The following is a 19,963-nucleotide window of genomic DNA, read 5'->3' as shown; positions in this document are numbered from 1 at the left end:
TTGATTTGAACTTTCCGATTAAAGCTGTTATTTTTAAAGATTCCATAAAGTTCTCACAACCTAATAGAAGTGCCAGGTCTGTCACCTCACTTCTTCCTTAATCTCAACAATCTGCAATGCAGCTCAGAAGGGGGAAGCGGGCCTCTCACAGTCAAAAGGGATGTCTACAAATCACCTTTAGAGCTTCAGGGCTTCACTGAAGAGGAAGCTTCAAATCCCCTTTAGAACAAGTGTGAAACTTGGTCACCTCCAAACCACATCTTCCAAATCAACTATAAATCAGCTATGCTCTCTCCCCCACCTTACATGCTTTGGTTTCCTTCTCCAATCCCTTTGGCAACCATAATCTAAATTGTTCTTTCCTGGATGCCCTTTATCACCACTCTTATTCAACATTGCGCTGGAGGTCTTAGCCAGAACAATTAGGCTAGAAAAATTAAAAAAGGGCATCCAAATTGGTAAGGGTCATGGATTGAATTGTGTCTCCTCAAAAACATGTGTCAACTTGGTTAGGCCATGATTCCCAGTATTCTGTGGTTGCCCTCCATTTTGTGATTGTAACTTTATGCTAAAGAGGATTAGGGTGGGATTGTAACACCACCCTTACTCAGGTCACCTCCCTGATCCAATGTAAAGGGAGCTTCCCTGTGGTGGGGCCTGCACCACCTTTTATCTCTCAAGAGATGAAAGGAAAGGGAAGCAACCAGAGAGTTGGGGACCTCATACCACCAAGGAAGCAGCACCAGGAACAGAGCACATCCTTTGGACCTGGGGTCCCTGCGCCTGAGAAGCTCCTCGACTAAGGGAAGATTGAGGACAAGGACCTTCCTCCAGAGCCGAGAGAGAGAGAGAAATCCTTCCCCTGAAGCTGATGCCCTGAATCTGGACTTCTAGCCTACTTTACTGAGAGGAAATAAATTTCTCTTTGTTAAAGTCATCCACTTGTGGTATTTCCGTTATAGCAGCACTAGATAACTAAGACAGTAAGAAAGAAATAGAAGTATCTCTATTTGCAGATGATACGATCTTATACACAGAAAACCTTAAAGAATCCATAAGAAAACTACTGGAACTAATGGGAGTTCAGCAAAATATCAGAATACAAGACAAACATACAAAATCAGCTGGATTCTCCTACACTAACAAAGAGAACATCAAAGATGAAATCACCAAATAAATACAATTTACAATAGCCCACAAGAAGATAAAATACTTAGGAATAAATCTAACCAGAGATGTAAAAGACCTATACAACAAAAACTACAAGACTCTACTTCAAGACACCAAGAGACCTACATAAGTGGAAAAACATACCTTGCTCATGGATAGGAAGCCTCAACATCGTGAAAATATCTATCCTACCCAAAGCAATCTATATATACAATGCAATCCCAACCCACATTCCAATGGCATTTTTTAATGAGATGGAGAAACAAATCACCAACTTCATATGGAAAGGGAAGAGGCTGCCCACAAGTAAAGCATTACTGAAAAAGGACAAAGTGGGAAGCCTCACACTACCTGATTTTAGAACCTATTATACCACCACAGTAGTCAAAACAGCCTGTTACTGGTACAACAACAGATACATAGGCCAATGAAACAGAATTGAGAATCCAGACATAAATTCAACCACCTATGAGCAGCGGATACTTGACAAAGGCCCAAAGTCCAGTAAATGGGGAAAAGCAGTCTCTTTAACAAATGGTACTGCCATAACTAGGATATCCCCTCTGCAAAAAAATCAAACAAGACCTATACCTCACACCATGCACAAAAACAACCTAAAAATGGATTAAAGACCTACATGTAAAATCTAAAATCATAAAGATCATGGAAGAAAAAATACAGAAAATGCTAGGAGCCCGAAAACATGGCATAAACAGTATACAAAGCATTACTAAAATGCACAAACACCAGAAGAGAAACTAGATAACTGGGAGCTCCTAAAAATAAAAAACCTATGCTCATCTAAAGACTTCACCAAAAGAGTAAAAAGACAACCTACAGACTGGGAAAAAAAATTCACCTATGACAAATCCAATTAGCATCTAATCTCTAAAATCTACAAGCTAGGGCAAAACCTCAACCACAAAAAGACAAATAACCCAATTAAAAAATGGGCAAAGGATATGAACAGGCACTTCATCAAAGAAGACATTCAGGCAACTAACAGATACATTAGGAAAATGCTCACGATCTTTAGCCATTAGAGAAATCAAATCAAAACCAGGCTAGCATTAATCCAAAAAACACGAAATTATAAATGTTGGAGAAACTGTGGAGAGACTGCAACAATTATGCACTGCTGGTGGGAATGTAAAATGGTACAATCACTTTGGAAATCGATTTGGTGCTTTCTTAAAAAGCTAGACATAGAACTGCCATAAAATCCAGCAATCCCACTCCTTAAAATATATCCTTGAGAAATAAGAGCTCTTACAGGAATAGATATATGCACATCTATGTTTACTGTAGCACTATTTACAATAGCAAAAAGATGGAAACAACCAAGATGCCCATCAACAGATGAGTGGATAAAAAAATTATGGTATATTCACACAATGGAATGCTACTCAACGATAAAGAACAATGAATCTGTGAAACATCTCATAACATGGAGGAATCTGGAAGCATTATGCTGACTGAAATTAGTCACAAAAGGACAAATATTGTATGAGACCACTATTATAAGAAAAGGTTTAAACACAGAAGAAAACATTCTTTGATGGTTACAAGGGTGGGGAGGGAGAGAGGGAAAGGGGTATTCACTAATGAGATAGTGGACAAGAATTATTTTAGGTGAAGGGAAGGACAACACACAACGCAGGGGAAGTCAGCACAACTGGACTAATTCAAAAGCTAAGAAGTTTCCTGAATACAACCAAAAACTGGGAGGGACAGAGTAGCAGGGGCAGGGCTCTGGGGACCATGGTTTTGGGGGACATCTAGGTCAATTGGCACAACAAAATGTATTAAGAAAACGTTCTGCATCCCATTAGGTGAGCAGCATCTGGGGGTCTTAAAAGCTAGTAAGCAGCCATCTAAGATGCATCAATTGGTCTCAATCCACCTGGAGCAAAACAGAATGAAGAACACCAAAGGGACATGGAAAATATGAGCCCAAGAGACAGAAAGGGCCACATCAACCACAGACTCCCTCAGCCTGAGACCAGAAGAATTAGATGGTGCCCAGCTACCACAATGACTACCCTGACAGGGAACACAACAGAGAATCCCTGTTGGAGCAGGAGAAAAGTGCGATACAGACCTCAAATTCCAGTAAAAAGACCAGACTTAATGGTCTGACTGACACTGGAGGGGCCCCAGAGGTCATGGCCCCTGGACTCTCTGTTAGCCCAAAACTAAAACCATTCTCAAAGCCAACTCTTTAGACAAATATTAGACTGGACTATACGACATAACTACTGATCCTTCTTCTTTGTTTCCAACTTTCGCATTCCAATCTCCAGTAATTATCAATGCATCTTGATTGCATATTCGATCAATTTCAGACTGCAGCAGCTGGTAAAAATCTTCTATTTCTTCATCTTTGGCCCTAGTGGTTGGTGCATCAATTTGAATAATAGTCGTATTAACTGTTCTTCCTTGTAGGCGTGTGGCTATTATCCTATCACTGACAGCGTTGTACTTCAGGATAGATCTTAAAATGTTCTTTTTGAAGATGAATGCAACACCATTCCTCTTCAAGTTGTCATTCCCAGCATAGTACACTACATGACTGTCCAATTCAAAACGGCCAACACCAGGCCATTTCAGTTCACTAATGCCTACGATATCGATGTTTATGCATTCCATTTCATTTTTGACAATTTCCAATTTTCCTAGATTCACACTTCACACATTCCAGGTTCAATTATTAATGGATGTTTGCAGCTGTTTCTTCTCGTTTTGAGTCGTGCCACATCAGAAAATGAAGGTCTCGAAAGCTTTACTCCAGCCACGTCATTAAGGGCGACTCTACTTTGAGGAGGCAGCTCTTCCCCAGTCATCTTTTAAGTGCCTTCCAACCTGGAGGGCTCATCTTCCAGCACTATGTCAGACAATGTCCTGCTGCTATTCATAAGGTTTTCACTGTCTTATGCTTTTCAGAAGTAGACTGGCGGGTCCTTCTTCCTAGTCTGTCTGAGTCTGGAAGCTCAACTGAAACCTGTCCTCCATGGGTGACCCTGCTGGTATCTGAATACCAGTGGCATACCTGCCAGCATCACAGCAACACGAAAGCCCCCACAGTACGACAAACTGACAGACATGTGGAGGATGTTTACCTGTGTTTTACTGACTATGCAAAGGCATTAGACTGTGTGGATCATAACAAATTACGGATAACATTGCAAAGAACGGGAATTCCAGAACACTTGCTTGTGCTTATGAGGAACCTTTACATAGATCAAGGGGCAGTTGTTCGGACAGAACAAGGGGATACTGATTGGTTTAAAGTCAGGAAAGGTGTGCGTCCAGGTTGTATTCTTTCACCATATCTATTTAATCTGTATGCTGAGCAAATAATATGAGAAGCTGGACTATATGAAGAAGAACGGGGCATCAGAATTGGAAGGAGACTCATTAACAATCTGCATTATATAGATGACACAACCCTGCTTGCTGGAAGTGAAAAGGACTTGAAGCACTTACTAATGAAGATCAAAGACCACAGCCTTCAGTATGGACTTCACCTCAACATAAACAAAACAAAAATCCTCACAACTGGACCAATGAGCAACAGCATGATAAACAGAAAAGATTGAAGTTGTCAAGGATTTCATTTTACTTGGATCCACAATCAACAGCCATGGAAGCAGCAGTCAAGAAATCAAAAGACGCATTGCATTGGGTAAATCTGCTGCAAAGGACCTCTTTAAAGTGTTGAAGAGCAAAGATGTCACCTTGAAGACTAAGGTGCACCTGACCCAAGTCATGGTATTTTCAATTGAATCACACGCATGTGAAAGCTGGACAACAAATAAGGAAGACTGAAGAAGAACTGATACCTTTAAATTGTGGTGCTGGTGAAGAATATTGAATATACCATGGACTGCCAAAAGAATGAACAAATCTGTCTTAGAAGAAGTACAACCAGAATGCTCCTTAGAAGCAAGAATTGCAAGACTGCGTCTTACATACTTTGGACATGTTGTCAGGAGGGATCAGTCCCTGGAGAAGGACATCATGCTTGGCAAAGTACAGGGTCAGTGGAAAAGAGGAAGTCCCTCAATGAGGTGGACTGACACAGTGACTGCAACAATGAGCTCGAGCATAACAATGATTGTAAGGATGGCACAGGACCAGGCAGTGTTTCATTCTGTTGTGCATAGGGTTGCTATGAGTCAGAACCGACTTGACGGCACCTAACGAGAACAACAACATAAGACATAAAATGATACTGGTGAGGAATGTGCTTCTTAGATCAAGTAGACACATGAGACTATGTGGGTAGCTCCTGTCTGGAGGCGAGATAAGAAGGCATAGGGGGACAGGAGCTGGTTGAATGGACACGAGAAACATAGGGTAGAGAGGAGTGTACTGTCACATTGTAGCGAAAGCAACTAAGGTCACATAACAATGTGTGTACGAGTTTTTGTATGAGAAACTGACGAACTGTAAACTTTCACTTAATGCACAATAAAAAAAATAATAATTAATTGCTCTCTCCCATTCCTTAAATACACAAATTAAGGCTAATTAAGTAAGACGCATTCCTCATGTTGCGGTTCTTATTTTATTCTATTCTGTTTTATTGTGTGATAGAGAAGCTTCCTTAAATCATTTTGGCGTAATAGAGGGGAGGAGAGTGGGAGGGAGAAAGGGAGGAAGTAATACAGGGAACAGAGGGGCCCCCAAATCTGCAAACAAAGTAACAGGAAATGGGCCAGGGCGCAGAAACAAACCCATTCCCCAGAACAATGGGGCAGGGTATCAGAAAACAGCTTACAAACTTCTTTGAAGTTGCCTTTCAGAAGCAGCCAGATGAAACTAGCCCCAGGGACATGCGCGGAACATCCACCTGTGACTGCTGTGTGCCCTTCCACCAGGGGCAGTAAGGGACTGCAGACGCAGATGGGGAATCAAACTCAGGAAGCGAGAGACTGCGCAGATGCAACACCCCACAATAAGTCCTGCTACGAATCCCGAAGGCCTCTGGGACAAGAGCCATCTTAGAAAGCAGTTGCGCGTGCACCTTAGTTAACCTATCCCCGCCCAAAACGGGCTACTTGCCGGAAAACTCCATCTATGCCTCTGAATAAACATGGATCTTTTCCCACTCAAGAATTTTTAAAAGCCCATTCAAGTCCTTTGTTCTGAGAGATGGGGGTAAGCATAGCTTAGGCCCTCCTCATCTCGGCTTGTAAACCTGTTCAATAAAGCTTTGCTTGTGTGGAAAACTCTTCGTGCCTTACCTGCTCATTCTTGACCAGTAAGAGGCAAGAACCTTATTCGATTCCAGCAACAGAAGGGAGGAAGGAAGGAAGGGCAACAATTTTGAGATAGCAAGTGTAAAGACTACCCCAACAACTTCACCCCCACAAAACACATGTGCAGACACAAAAAAACTGCCACAGTTCTGTTCAACTACCAATTTTAAAGTCAAGTGCTATGTATTTATTTCTTTGTTATGAGATGGTCACTTATTATAATGCTAAGACCCCTAGCGGCATCACATTCAGCAAGAGCACCTATAAATTGGAAACCACCTATGGCAAACTGCAATTTCACCTAGGATAACTTCAGGGTGGGGCCCACAGGATTTTCGCTGGCTAATTTTCACAAGTAGATCATCAAGTGTTTCTTCCTCATCTGCCTTAGTTTGGAAGCTCCACTGAAACCTGTCCACCATAGGTGGTGACCCTACTGGTATTTGAAATACGGGTGGAATAGCTTCCAGCATCATAGCAACATGTAACTCACCACATTACGACAGATTATTGTCTGATATAGTGCTGGGAGATGAATCCCCTAGGTTGGAAAATACTCAAAATACACTGTAGCTGCAACAATGGGCTTGAGCATACTAATGATCGTGAAGACGGCAAAAGACGAGGCAACGTTTTGTTCTGTTGTACATGGGGTCACCATGAGTCAGAGCTGACTTGACGACAACAACATTTCAGGTTGCTAAAATCCCTGTGGGCAACTCCTAGTTGCACTGGGCTATGTGAGCATTAGGGCTGGAGAGTTAGGCCTTAGTTGATCTGCAGGCCTGGGTCACAGGGCACATAAGGGCCAGAGCAGGGTCATAAGAGGCAAAGGGCAGTGTGAAAGTACTAGGAGTGAGAGAGAAAAGGTAAATTTGGGAGCAAGAAGACCCTTCACAAGGCCAAAACTACCTCCTGCATGCTATCTATTAACCTCTCAACACAGGTAACAAAGTAAGTGACGATCTCATAACAAAGAAATGAATACACAGCACTTCATTTCAAGTGGCTGAACAAAACTGGCAGTCTTTTGTCTGCATGTGTGTTTTGTAGGGGTGAAGCTGTTAGAATAATCTTTTTATCCTGTTCAAATATTCCTTAAAATCTACCTCTAAACACAGGTAATAATGACAACCTGAACTTCATCTCAGGGCCACTTCTATCCAATCATGTTTCTAAATGAAGGCTCAGGACAAGAGACAGTCCATCTTACCCACTGTCTCTTTTGCTCTTTAACGTGTCCCCTAATTCCTTCCTCACCACCCGTCGTCAGTTTATAGTACTATGGTGGCTTGCGTGTTGCTATGATGCTGGACACTATGCCACCAATATTTCAAATACCAGCAGGGTCACCCCTGGTGGACAGGTTTCAGCAAAGCTTCCAGACTAAGACAGAATAAGAAAGAAAGGCCTGGCGATCTACTTTCAAAAATTAGCCAATGAAAATGCTATGGGTCCCAACAGAATATTGTCTGATACAGTGCTGGATGGATGGCTAGACAATAGCAGCAAAAATGGATTCAAACATACCAGTCATCACAAAGATGGCACAGGATCAGGCAAGGTCACCATGAGTCGGAGCTGAAACTACGGCAACTAACAACAACTCCCTTCCTAACCCACTAAGAAGAAAGCAGGAATGCCCACTGCTTTCACATACTTGCCAATAATGCCTTTGGCCAATCTTTCCAATCATTGCCATTCTGACAGGTGGAAAATAGGAATCTATTCTTATTTTATAGCTTTAAGTATTAACGAGTTGAATGTCTTCTCACACATACTTCATTTTTGGTGAATCGCCTATTCATGTCTTTGTCCTTTCTTATTGAATGTTTTATTTTTCAGACTGAATTGTAAAACATTTTTGCATAAAAAGATATACTGCTTTTTTTGTCATTCAAGCTACTAGTACTTTCCCTGTCAGTTGTTAGTCTTTTGATTGTCTCTGGATTTACATTTACAGTTTTAAATGCTTTATATTAGAAAAGAAAAAATAAACTAATGAGCTAAATGTCTACCTCATGAAGCTAGAAAAATGAACTCATTAAATCCAAAACCCATAAAAAGAAGGAAATAATAAACCTAAGAGTAGAAATGGATTAAACAGAAAATGAACAAACAGTAGAAAAAAATTACCAACTCAAAAGATGGTTCTTTCAAAAGATTGATAAAACTGATAATCCTTTGTAACACATGGGGTTACCATAACTTGGAATCCACTTAACAGCAGTGGGTTTGGTTTTTGGTTTGAATGGTGCAAACAGCTTGTGCTCGACTATTAGCTGAAAGGTGGGCAGTTTGAATTCACCCCGCAGAGCCATGGAAGCAAGGCCTGGCAATCTACTTCCTAAGATCACAGCCATCGAAGACCCTTTGGAGGGCAGTTCTACTCAGAAACACCTGAAGTTACAATGAGTCAGAAACAGCTTGATGGCAACAGGTTTCTTCTTTAAATTTAGTTTCCACTAATGTTTTTTTCCAAGTTATTTACGTTCCTTAAACTTTGAACTTATTACTCAAAAAAACTTTCTCCTTCTATCTTTTTCTAAGTCAAAAATATAAAAGAATTATCCACTTTACTGATAAGGAAACTGAGATTCAAAGAGATTAAATGCAGCAGACTTCTCAGGGTGGCTGCCCAAGCCCAAACATTTCCTCAAACAAAGGGCTGGTTCTAGTAGCCAGGTCACTACTGTCAACCCCGCTCCCAGTCGCTATGATTAGTCCACCCAGGGACAGATACCCCATCATAGCTGAGCCAATCAGATTCTTTCTCCAATCCTATGTTCTTGGCAGTACTCTGAGAGGGTTTTCAAACCCTGTGGTCCTGTTCCTGCCTTTCCAGAGGCTGGGAAGCTAGGATACTCCAATGGTTCTATGCAAAGCCCACCCTCTCCTGCCCCCCAGTATCCTTCTAATAAATTCACCTTTTTCCCCTAAGCTGGCCAGAATGAGTTTCCATGCTCAGGTGACTGAAAGGGTCACATAGTGGGTTCACAGCGCAGTGGTTCTAGAGCCCACATGCCTTTGCGTTGGTGTTGCTGTGCACCAACAAGTCAATTCTGACTCACAGTGACCCTATATGACAGAGCAGAACTGCCCCACAGGGTTTCCTGGATGTAATCTTTTCAGGAGCAGTTACTTGCCAGGTTTTTTCTCCCACAGAGCTGCTGGGTAGGTTCGAAATGCAGACCTTTCGCTTAGCAGCCCAGCACTCAACCATTGCGCCTCCAGGGTTCCTTCTCTTTGCATCTGACCCTTTAAGCCACATCTACGGAGAGCCTACTGTTTGCAAGGCAGTGTACCAAACCTGTGCTGTGAGGACCAGCAAGGTTTTGACAGTAGCAGAAGCAACAGGACACTGCAGGGAGAGAGAACGCATAAAAACACTGGGTAGATACAGGGACCTGAAAGCAATACTTCACTGCAGAATAAGGTACACAAAAGCACACAGTTGATCCTTAATAAATGTCTGCTGAATTAAAATTACATTACATGTGAAACCAGACAAACCAGAACAAATCCCATATGGCTTTGAACATCAAACTAAAGAGATTCAGGGTTTACTCCCTAAATGAGGCCACTGATTTCACAGCAGAGGAGCCCTATGATCTGAACTTTGCTTTGGAAATAATGGATAGATAGGTTTACACTGACATCTCAGCCAGTCCTTATGAATGCTCAGTTTATTAATGGACTGAGATTTCTGTGGATTAAGTATGATATTGATGTTTCTAACCAGGGACAGTTACCAGCACATTTTACAGAAAGCAGAAGGTTTTGTTTTCAATGTTAAAATGGTACTCCTGTATGACCTCCTCAGAGAACAGCTGAAGATATTTGCAAACACTGTATATTTCATAATTTCATCTTCTAGTCTGAATCTAATCAAGTTGTTAGCAAAACTATTTAGTCAACAATATTGCTATCTTCATGAGGACCTGGAACAGGCATGCAATTTAGGACCACGTTATAACGTTATAACTGAGAAACTGTCAGTTACCATTCTTGTACTCCTGTAATGAAGACGACCCAAGCTCCACTGAACGCGCTTTATAAGACATTTCATAGCATAAGGAAGAGTGCTATGCAAGTTTCCAGCAAATGCAATCTTGCTGTCACTAAGCAGATAATATTAAACACAGGCCCTAATATCACTGTAGTACCCCATTTTAGAAAAGGTGTATCAACTTTATTTTTAATTCCTTAAATTTGTGTACTAGTAACCTAAATACATTAAAAAGGATCTGCTTATTCTACTAGCAACTATTTACACAGCCATTTGAGTCAATAAAATAGCAAATAAAATGTGCTGAAAAAAAGTCAAATGAAAAGCAAGATAAGTTTGTTCAAACTAGATGTTATTAAACAAAAAAGGGTTTTCTTTTCTTTCAAATAAGAAAAAAGGGAACCAAATTTTTCAGCAATAACAGTGCCCTTAACAAATCATAGTGATGGTATGCCATGAAATAGGAAAACAGAAAAGTTCCTGATCATAGGTCAAGAAATTTTTTCATACCTCTGCCTCTATTGTAACTACTGAACTCTACAACTCTAACGCACTTTTTGAAAGCTGAAAAGAATGCAGTAACTTGTGCCGAATCTCTTGAAAGTTTCTGAAGTACCAAGCACCTGTTTCCAGTGTGCTCCAGCCGTGGCTTGTAAGTGGAAATATGTACATGCAAACGCAGCAATGTCTTGGGTGCGCAAACAGGGCAAAGACCCCCAAGCACAGCCCAAAATTGCTAGCTTCTGCCCATGGCTGGGAATCGGCAACTGGGGGCTTGGCCTCTGGCCTCGGTCCCCACACTCACCCGCCCGCTAGGCCCCCGCCCGTGCTAAGCCGCACTCAGCAGCACCAGGTACTCACAGCTCTGGTCTCGTATAACACCAGTTTCTGGACCGAGCTGATGATGGGAGCAGCAGCCGTGGGCATGGCCCCAAGCAATCGGGGGGCCCACACCGGGGCACAGGCTGCGGCTCAGGTTGCGGCAACCGCCGGACTGTCCCAGGAGACCCGGAGAGAAGACACCTTAGATTCTAGACACCGGGTCCAGCCCGGAAAAAACACCACCTGGACAGTAAAGCTCTAAAGCTATAGATGCTCAGGTATTTCCGGGTCCCTGCACCCCCGCCACCCCCCCACCTCCAGGCAAGCCCAACCCCAGGCACAGCAGGGGGCGGGGCTGGAGGATGTACCATAGAGAGGTCTAGTAGAGACTCCCAGAGCTTGCGTGTTACGGAGGGAGGAAGCGAGGGGTGCCATCTTTGGTGAGGGCACGAGAAAAAGTGGGTGGAAAAAAGAAGAGCTGGGTTAGCGGATTCCTCTGGTCGCGCAGTGGTTGAGCGTTTGGCTCCTACCCAAGAGGTCGGCAGTTTGAATCCAGCGGATTCTTGGAAATTGTGTGGGGTAGTTCTATCGTGTTCTATAGGGTCTATGAGTCAGAATCGACTGGATGGCAGAGTTTGGTTTTGGTTTGGGTTATCTTTGGACTAGGAGGGAGATTTGGAATTCGGTCGCTTCTTTTGAAGCGGGTTCTCGGAGTTGCAGGATAGATCTGTTCTCAAGTCTGTTATTTTCCCTGCATATTTCTGCTGAAACCTACAGATTGTGCTTCACTGAGGTGAATGTCAACGTTTTTGCCCGTCGTTGGCCTACGAGAGCCAATAAAAGACATATTACACAGAGGCTGTGTGGTACAAGGAATTAAAAAGAAAAAAAACTCACCTAAGACTGGAAAATTTTTACTTTGCCACATACTTGTACCCAGGAGGTTAATAATTTGCAAATTCTGAAAATGAGTTATCAAGAGCACTGTAGAAGAAAAAGCACTGACTTTGGAATCAGGCAGCCCTGGCTTTAAATAGGGTTTCTTCCATTTGATGTGTGTGCACATCGGAAATTTATGTATCCTTTCTGATCATCACCATCTACATTTGTGAAAAGTCGTGTATAATGAGTACAAAATTAGGTGCAAGATTGAATATTTAAAATTAGAAAAGAAATCAGAATAAGTAACAGTCGGCCCTCCCTAGGCGATTATGAGGATGGCACAGGACCGGGCAGTGTTTGTTCTGTTCTATTGTACCTGAGGTCGCTGTGAGTCTGAACCGTCCCAACTGGCACCTAACAATTCCTAGGGTGCAGCGCCCCCGAGGCACCGCCCCCGGGCACCGCCCCCGCCCCGGAGGCACCGCCCCCACCCCCAGGCACCGCCCCCGGCACCGCCTCCTGCCGTTGCCGCCGGGGGTTTCCGGGGCAACCGCTCAACAGATCTCCGGAGAACCAGGGGGCGGCGGTGGCGGAGCCTGCGGAGTCTGCCCGGGTCAGGTAAGTACCCTGTTTCTCGGTGCCAGCGGGGTCGTTGTCCATGGCCCAGATGCATTTTCGCATGGGTTGCACAGAATCTTATCTCCTCTGGGGACCTCAGACCACTTCTTTTTCTTGAAAAACTGAACTTCGGGATCTCTTCCTAAATCCACTTTTTTATGTCGCTTTGAACAACTAACCCCCCCAAAAAACCTAATAATATATAAATTCAGCAAGTATTTAATGAGCACCTGCTATGAGAGTATAAAATGTACGGGTGTGGCAGCCAACCTCCCTTCTATTGCTGTGGAGTCTATTCAGACAGGAGCCCTGGTAGCGCAGTGGTTAGAGCACTCGGTTACTAACCGAAAGGTCGTTGTTCGAACCCTCCAGGCGCTCCAGGGTAGAAAGATGTTGCAGTCTGCTTCCATAAAGATTACAGTCTTGGAGACTCTATAGGGCAGTTCTACTCTGCCCTATAGGGTCCGATTATGAGTCGGAATCCACCAGATGGCAGTGGGGAGTTAACTTAGCCCAGGCAGAAGTGCTAGGTTTCCCAGGAGACTTGCCCACTCAAAACAGCAGAAATCACATCCTAAGGGGTTTCTCTCCAGAAAAGATTAGATTTACCTTAGAAAAATAAGCATGGGGGCAGGGAGAAGAAAATAACATTGGTATTGTAATTGGGACTTATTTGGGCGTTTCTCATGCTCAGAACTTCTCAGGGGCTCAAAGGACCTCCCATGTCAATCACACTTGATCCTGGGTTATACAGAATGTGTATTACGTTTATAAACTACCTGTTCTGAAGAACTTTCTCATCCTTACTTATTATTTTAATACCTGGACAAACAAATGCAGGAAGATCAAACTTTTGGTAATTTGCTTAGCCAATTTTAGTAGGCATGGCTTTTTAAAATTTGTTTATTGTCAGTAAAGAGCTTCTCTTAAAATTCTTCTCCCACAACTCCTCTCTTGCAGCCTTTACTCCTCTGTCTTTCTGATATCAAAGAACCTCTTTATTGCTTCAGTCTACAAGGTTTATTTCAGACAGAATACTAGATGTAGCTCAACAGAAATAACAAAAATCAAGAAAAAAGAAAAAGAAGACCCTTCAGTTTCTCAATGTTGGTTGTTGTAGAAACACAATGATACAGTGGTCATTGGCTTACATTGACACATCCTTTCGGTTTCTCAATGTTGGTTGTTGTAGAAACACAATGATACAGTGGTCTTTGGCTTATGTTGACACGTCCTTTCAGTTTCTCAATGTTGGTTGTTGTAGCAACACAATGATACAGTGGTCATTGGCTTACATTGACACATCCACATGAATCAGCATGGAAGCTCTTTGCTCCAACTGAATGAACTGGTGGAGATGTTCCCTCCCATCTTAGAATGTTGCTTGTATTTGGTTTTCTTCTGCCTGAAACTCTTTTCTCTCCACTCCTCAAGCAAGTCCCTTCACCTGGCTACCTCATACTTACCCTTCGTTTAAAAAAAAAGATTACCTCGAGTGGATTCCAACTCATAGTGACCCTATGTGACCCTATGGGACAGTGCCCCACAGGGTTTTCAAAGAGTGGCTGGTAGATTAGAACTGCTGACCTTTTGGTTAACAGCCAAGCTCTTAACCACTATCATTTCTTTAGAGAAGCCTTCCTTGGTTTTTCAAACTGAGTTAGGTCACCTTGTTACCTGTCCTTGTAGAAATGTACTTTTTTTTCCATAATACTTGTACAATTTTTAACTATATTGTCATATGCTTTTCTAATCATTGTTCGTCTTCCCTCCTTGACTAGAAGCTCCATTATATTGTATTTCTTACAGGTTCTGAGCTGTGGTTGCCCCCATAGAATTACCTGGGGAGGTATTATGGATGCCCAGGTCCCACCACCCAGGTAGTAGGGTTCATTTGGTCTGAGGTGGGGCCAGGGAATCAGTATTTATTTAAAATTCCTCAGATGAATCTAATGTGCCTTAATACCAGCACAGGGCCTGGCACATGTTAGGTGCTAAATATGTAATCAGTTAAATGAATCCAAACTGCTTCTGATCTTCCTTCCTGACGGGGATTAAAAAGAACACATTTGCCAGATCAATAGCCACTTAATCAGTGCGTGAAGCTGTGTCAATTTAGTAAAGATCTCATCTAGTACATATCAGAGCCCTGGTGGCACAGTGGTTAAGAGCTATGGCTGCTAACCAAAAAGTTGGCAGTTCAAATCCACCAGCTGTTCCTTGGAAACCCTATGGGGCAGTTCTAATCTGTCCTATATAGAGTCACTATGAGAATCAACGGCAACAGGTTTAATACATAGCAGCTGCAATTTGGGGCTACCACTGAGTTAAGTTTACAATAGGCCATCATCATCTGCTATAATCTGTCTGTTTTGTTATTGTTAGGTGCCGTCAAGTGGGTTCCAACTCATAGCAACCCTGTATACTGCAGAACAAAACACTGCCCAGTCCTGGGCCATATTCACAATCATTGTTATACTTGAGTCCATTTTTGCAGCCACTGTGTCAGTCCATCTCGTTGGGGGTCTTCCTCTTTTCCACTGACCCTGTACATTACCAGGCATGATGTCCTTCTCCAGGGACTGATCCCTCCTGACAGCATGTCCAAAGTATGTGAGACAGTCTCGCCATCCTTGCTTCTAAGGAGCATTCTGGTTGTACTTCTTCCAGGACAGATTTGTTTGTTCTTTTTTTCAGTCCATAGTATATTCGTATTCTTTGCCAACACCACAGTTCAAAGGCATCAGTTCTTCTTCGGTCTTCCTTATTCATTGCCCAGCTTTCACATCCTTATGATGCAATTGAGAAAATACCATGGCTTGGGTCTGGTACACCTCAGTCCTCAAGGGGACATGTTTGCTTTTCAACACTTTAAAGAGGTCCTTTGTAGCAAATTTGCCCAATGCAATGCATCTTTTGATTTCTTGACTGCTGCTTCCATGGCTGTTGATTGTGGATCCAAGTAAAATGAAATCCTTGACAACTTCCATCTTTTCTCTGTTTATCATGATGTTGCTTATTGGTCCAGTTGTGAGGATTTTTGTTTTCTTTATGTCGAGGTATAATCCATACTGAAGGTTGTGGTCTTTGATTCATCAGTAAGTGCTTCAAGTCCTATCTAGTTCTCACAAAAACTAGACTGGAGAATTAAACAGACTTTAAATTGTTTTGGGTAGCACTCTGCCATTTCTGTCAGGATGATTTCCTGTTATTTATCTGGCCAGTGATTGGAAAGGGGGCAGGCAGTTTTATGAGTGTCCACTAAGCCTTTTCTACCACAGTGGCTCTTACTCCATAGGCAGAGAACCACTGTGAAGATTTTGCCAGCTGCTGCCCCAATTATACACTCAATGACCAGGAAAATAACCATGGGGTGGTCCCGTGGACCCGTTGGAGGCACTGGAAACAGGTTTGAGCCAAAGTACATTTATTACTGAATCTCCATTTGCCCTCACTCTAATAGGGCCATAGTGGCATTTCGGTACAGTGGTATCAGTGTCAGCTCAGGCCCTGTGCCAACAGCCCTTGCAAGAGGAGGATATTCCCATTTCCACTGTGTGCAGTTCCTCTGGTTAGTGGTCGTAGCTTCCCTTGGAGAAGAATTAGGGGGACTGCTGTTGTAAATACTTGTCATGGTGTTACAGGGGGCCATCCTCAAGGTCCCCTTCAATAAGTAGGCTCTGCAGCTGAGACTTGAGTAAGGAATCTTGATTGTTCACTGTGGCTGCTGGCATCAGCCTTTGGTTCACTTGTTCTTTAGCTTTTTTAGAAATGTAAATTAATGTACACTCACACTGACTGCTCATCTGTCTAATCCTTAGGAATGCTATGGTTTATAAGACATCGCCACAGGTCTTTGTGGGTCTTGCCGGTTGCCATTCTGGGCTTGATGCCCATTATGGTAATGATGTCTACTTTGCCTCTGATGGTAAAATGCTGCCACCTGTCCTCTGCTCTTCCAGCATTGTATCATTCCCACCGACTAGGAAACCCAGTATCATAGCAGTCTTTTCCCTACCTTCAACCCTGGCCCTCAAATGGTAGCCACTGAACTCCTTAATGATACCAGTGCCCCTGACTAGGTCGTTCCTTATTGCCTTAATGAAGAGAGCGTTCTCTGCCATCCCAAGGAACAGAATCAGCTGATGAGCTCTCTGCCCTCACATAATAAACCCATTCTAGCATGCCACCTCTGTGAGACTTTGACACCTCCCTCTGTACTCTGCCAAGGCAGTTCCAGCATCTCCACCTTATTTGCTGTAAGCCGTTGTTTTTTCACAGCTTCAAGGAACCTTCCCAGCAGTGTATTAGGACTGGTTCCAGGTGTCTTTGCCAGGATGTTGAACCATAAGTAATTGCAGAGAGCCCACATATCAATAAGTCTACATTCTACTCAGTCTGCATTCCCCAACTCAGCACCCTCAAGATCTATTCCTAGGCATGCTGTCTTGGTTTCTGCTAATACATAATGGCCAGGTCCTACAGCTCATTAGGTGAATAACACCTTTCTTCCCATAGCACTGCTTCCCCAGTTAGGCTGTGCTAACACTTGACCCCAGTTATTGCTGTAGAAGCGATGAGGAAAATAAAGGCAGATCTTGTGGAGGGCAAGCATTGTCTTGTGAGCTGTCTGCCCCAGGTGAGGCAATAGCTGCTCCTTCTCTTAATCCTAAGGATTTGGGGGAGTTTGGGGGTTCAAGGTATTCAGTCACATCTGCCCACCCTGATATCCCTATCCCAGGCCTCAAGGCTCTGGCTTTAGTGTGGAAAACTAGTCAGAGCTGTGAATTTAGATATCTCAATCAGATCATGTGCAGAGTCAGACAATTGAGAGCTTCTTTGTGGAGAAATATGTTCACAGTTTAGATGGGCTGCATCTCAACTAAAAAGGTCAAGTTTTTATTTTGTTTTTGCTGGTGAGATGATTTGATGAATCTTCCTTTGGATAATATGAGTAAGTCAGTTTATTTCAATGGTTAAAAAATTGTCTTCATCACTCTACCCTGTCTAAACCACCTAACCTCTTGGAAAACTACATTCACATTATAGCATCCAATTCATTAATGTAGAGCAGCGAGCATTATGGGTTGAAATCATGAAAGAAAATCTAGTTCACAGTATAAATTACTCACTCTGTGATGTGTTCCTTTGTTGACTGTTTAACATAAAGTTAGTCCTGGTGAATAATTTGTTATAGGGCCAGTGATGAACCTATAAGAAATTCAATATTAACTTTAACCACGTCAGTAGTACCAGTTGTAATTCCTGCTTCCTAATTTTGACCAGTCTATATTTCAACAATTTTATCAACGCTAAAATGTAATAAAAAATGTAATACAGTTCCCTAAATTGTGATTTTACGGGCCTTAGATTCAAAAGGTCTTCTGTTACCTCCAAATTTTTACTGATTCCATAAATAAAAATAGCTAACTGGTGTGTTGAGGGAGTTATTATTTATATCTGTGGCCTCGTCAGTTGTGATAGAAAATGCCAAAGTGACTTAACATTTTCACATAATTTGTCTGATAAATGCTTCACCAAATTTTAATGTGCTGAGCAATACGAGTTTTAGTTAAATTTATATTTGAAACTGCTTTATTTCTGTTTGGAGCACATAATTACTGAACCACTTAATGTTGTTGTTAGTTGCTGTCGGGTCGATTCTGACTCAAAGCAACCTTATATATAACAGAATGAAAAGTCGCCTGGTCTGGAACCACTTACTAGAGAATCTTTAATAAATGCGCCAACTCTAGTAAAAACTTTTGATGCATTTTTCCCCTTATAGTTGCATTCTATAATAAAAAAGAAAAACAAAAAAACCCAAAACCCAGTGCCGTCGAGTCAATTCTAACTCATAGCGACCTTATAATAAATACTGAATTCTATAATTACTGAAATTTCAATCCTTTGGTTCATGAAGTTTTTTCTTCTCAAATCTTTTTAATGTACCAGAAATATTTCTTACTCTTGTTTGTTTCATAATGGCATCTTACATTATATTGATATATTAATCCCATAGGAAATTCTTAACTTCCACAGAAAAATATAATTATACTTCATTTTCTAAAAACATATGACCCCCACAATCTATTTTTCATTTTCTATTTTTTTAAATAATTTTTATTGTGCTTTAAGTGAAAGTTTACAAATCAAGTCAGTCTTGATACACCTTGCCACACGCTCCCAATTACTCTCCCCCTAATGAGACAGCCCACTCACTCCCTCCACTCTCTCTTTTCGTGTCCCTTTCCCCAGCTTCTAACCCCCTCCACCCTCTCATCTCCCCTCCAGGCAGGAGATGCCAACATAGTCTCAAGTGTCCACCTGATCCAAGAAGCTCACTCCTACGTGGCATCCCTCTTCAACCCACTGTCCAGTCCAATCCATGTCTGAAGACTTGGCTTCAGGAATGGTTCCTGTCCTGGGCCAACAGAAGGTCTGGGGGCCATGACCACGGGGCTCCTTCTAGTCTCAGTCAGACCATTAAGTCTGGTCTTATGAGAATTTGGGGTCTGCATCCCACTGCTCTCCTGTTCCCTCAGGGGTTCTCTGTTGTGTTCCCTATCAAGGCAGTCATAGGTAGTAGCGGGGCACCATCTAGTTCTTCTGGTCTCAGGATGATGTAGTGTCTGGTTCATGTGGCCCTTTCTGTCTCTTGGGCTTGTAATTGCCTTGAGTCCTTGGTGTTCTTCATTCTCCTTTGATCCAGGTGGGTTTGAGACCAATTGATGCATCTTAGATGGCTGCTTTCTAGCGTTTAAGACCCCAGACGCCACTCTTCAAAGTGGAAGGCAGAATGTTTTCTTAATAGATTTTACTATGCCAATTGACTTAGATGTCCCCTGAAACCATGGTTCCCAGAGCCCTGCCCCCGCTACGCTGGCCTTCAAAGCATTCAGTTTATTCAGGAAACATCTGTGCATTTGGTTTAGTCCAGTTGTGCTGACCTCCCCTGTATTGTATGCTGTCTTTCCCTTCACCTAAAGTAGTTCTTATCTACTATCTAATTAGTGAATGCCCCTCTCCCACCCTCCCTCCCTCCCCTCTCTCGTAACCACAAAAGAATGTTTTCTTCTCAGTTTAAACTATTTCTCAAGTTCTTATAATAGCGGTCTTATACAATATTTGTCCTTTTGCAACTGACTAATTTCACTCAGCATAATGCCTTCCAGGCTCCTCCATGTTATGAAATATT

The 19,963-nt window shown here is 42.5% G+C and overlaps 2 protein-coding genes across 5 annotated transcripts in view; one reads left to right on the top strand and one right to left on the bottom strand.

Annotated features, from left to right (window-relative positions):
* The window catches only part of FIG4 (FIG4 phosphoinositide 5-phosphatase), a 195,033-nt gene that overhangs the window by 132,545 nt on the left and 42,525 nt on the right, over positions 1-19,963 (bottom strand). The window contains exon 1 of one of the 4 annotated variants that reach the window (XM_064289653.1): positions 11,305-12,529. The exons of 1 other annotated variant lie outside the window; for it this stretch is intronic. In XM_064289653.1, coding sequence (XP_064145723.1) covers positions 11,305-11,370 — 66 coding nt within the window. In that variant the 5' untranslated portion in view covers positions 11,371-12,529. Of the gene's footprint in view, positions 1-11,304; positions 12,530-19,963 lie in introns of those variants that run through there. 2 more of the 4 variants (XM_023542888.2, XM_003404299.4) reach the window with 2 other exon arrangements.
* The window catches only part of AK9 (adenylate kinase 9), a 171,428-nt gene continuing 164,130 nt past the window's right edge, over positions 12,666-19,963 (top strand). The window contains exon 1 of the mRNA XM_064294766.1: positions 12,666-12,765. The gene's annotated coding sequence lies outside the window, so the exon portion shown is untranslated. The remainder of the gene's footprint in view (positions 12,766-19,963) is intronic.

The sequence above is a fragment of the Loxodonta africana genome, chromosome 1, assembly GCF_030014295.1.
Source record: "Loxodonta africana isolate mLoxAfr1 chromosome 1, mLoxAfr1.hap2, whole genome shotgun sequence".
NCBI lineage: Eukaryota > Metazoa > Chordata > Mammalia > Proboscidea > Elephantidae > Loxodonta > Loxodonta africana.
Note: the sequence above shows the minus strand (reverse complement) of the source record. Positions and strands in the feature narration are given on the sequence as shown.